The sequence below is a fragment of the Tigriopus californicus genome, chromosome 8 (genome assembly GCF_007210705.1).
Source record: "Tigriopus californicus strain San Diego chromosome 8, Tcal_SD_v2.1, whole genome shotgun sequence".
NCBI classification, from domain to species: domain Eukaryota; kingdom Metazoa; phylum Arthropoda; class Copepoda; order Harpacticoida; family Harpacticidae; genus Tigriopus; species Tigriopus californicus.
The window spans coordinates 2,582,968-2,584,613 of record NC_081447.1 but is presented as its reverse complement, the minus strand read 5'-3'; the positions used below and the strand labels follow the sequence as shown (position 1 = coordinate 2,584,613).

General features: G+C 38.9%; 1 protein-coding gene across 1 annotated transcript in view; it reads right to left on the bottom strand.

Moving 5' to 3' along the window:
* Positions 1 to 956, bottom strand: part of LOC131885160 (uncharacterized) — a 6,743-nt gene extending 5,787 nt beyond the window's left edge. Inside the window, exons 1-2 of the mRNA XM_059233100.1 lie at positions 803 to 956; positions 710 to 744 (exon numbers count right to left, since the gene is read on the bottom strand). Of these exons, the coding sequence (XP_059089083.1) occupies positions 710 to 744; positions 803 to 938 (171 nt within the window). The 5' untranslated portion in view covers positions 939 to 956. The remainder of the gene's footprint in view (positions 1 to 709; positions 745 to 802) is intronic.
* Between the last annotated feature and the right edge of the window lie 690 nt (positions 957 to 1,646).

Genomic DNA, 1,646 nt, shown 5'->3' with positions numbered 1-1,646 from the left:
GTCCTTCTATCTTCTTCCTCATGTTATTTTATTTTTCAAAATACTTCCCTGAAATATTCCCTTAGAATTTGTAGGAATCGATTCGGTAGCATCTTTTAAACAGATTTGAACAGGTTTTTAATCATTATTCCTGATTACCGTACATTCAAGGGCTGACCAGATCCACCAACTCTTATTCATTGGCGGAACAGATATTTTGTGAATGTGACGTTAAATGAGGTTCATAGGTGTTTTTCTTAATCTGTTGGGAATTCCATTCCCAGTACCCTAAAGGATGTCTATAAAAAAATGCTTGCACTTTCATGAGCTCACGAGAGCAGCAGGTACACGTGCATGCCCTTGCTCTTTTCTTGAAACTGAAGAGTATGGCAAGAACGGATCTTAAAAGAAAAATTCTTCAAGCACATTTTTGTTGTTGTACATTTCATGCCTAGAAAGTAATGACCATTTAATAAATGGATATTCTTAAAACTAGATATCTTCTCAATGCCAGTTTTCGAGGTCTTTCATTGAGAGAGCCATTCTTTAGTTTATGTCCCTTGAATAAAAGTAATTCATGGGGTAACAAACAAAAATATTTTGGGAAATTCGTCAAGATTGTTCTAATTGGAGATTTTCATCACCTGTTTTTTTTCATGCAGCGTCATTTCAAAACATGATTAAATATACCCAACTTGTCAGAAAAGATCGTCGTCTTAAAACCACTTACCGAGAACCTAACGATGTTGAACAAGCTGAATAACCCTGCAAAGAACTCATGTTAGATCGTCTGGTTTGAAAATTGACATAAGTAGAAACGGACTTCCTGAGCGATGCTTTGCATCGTTATTTGATGATGAAGACTTATTTCCTTTGGCTTCTATCAAAGTACAGAGCAAGAGAGGAACGGCAACGATAAGAATCCGACAAAGCAAGGAGTTGAAACCGGGATATCCCATAGTGTCGAAGTCTAAAAGCAGAATGAGGTCCCACCGCCATCCAAAGACAACCAAACACTCGCAAAATCGCGAGTACCGGTTCAGGCAAAGCCTTACCTGATTGCTTTGCAAAAAGACCGGTGCAAGAATCTGGCTCAGCGTGTTTTAATTCAGGTCAAACTTTGCCGGAGAGTTAGAAAGTCAGGCATTTTCCAACGTATTGAAGAGCCACACATCCTGAAAGCACCAACTTTTGCGCTGGCTCGGGCTGTTGGAAAACGTCTGGTTTCAAGGGCCAGATCCCCGCATAACCTTCCAATCCATTGCTTATGTCATGCTTGTCTACCCGTACACAATGGGATATTTAATTGGAAAAATAATCATGTCATCACCACATTCTTGGGCTGGAGGTTTCCATCTTGTTGTCAAAGCACTGAAGACAATAAAAAGCGAAAACACAAGAATGGGATTGTGCAAAATATCATAGGTTTTCAGAACATCGATTGTTTAAATGAGCAGGATGAAAAGAAAGCAAAGAGCAATCCTAAAAAAATTGAAAACTGCTATGCTAGATGAACAATATTGGCAAGGATTGATGACGTAGCGTTGTAATTTGATCCTTGAACAAATAATTATAAAGCTCGAAAGAACAACTCAGCCTAAAAATGCGTTTGGGGGTCACGGCTGTTGCTTAAAAGACCCATATTTGGGCAAGTTGAGCGTTAGAGT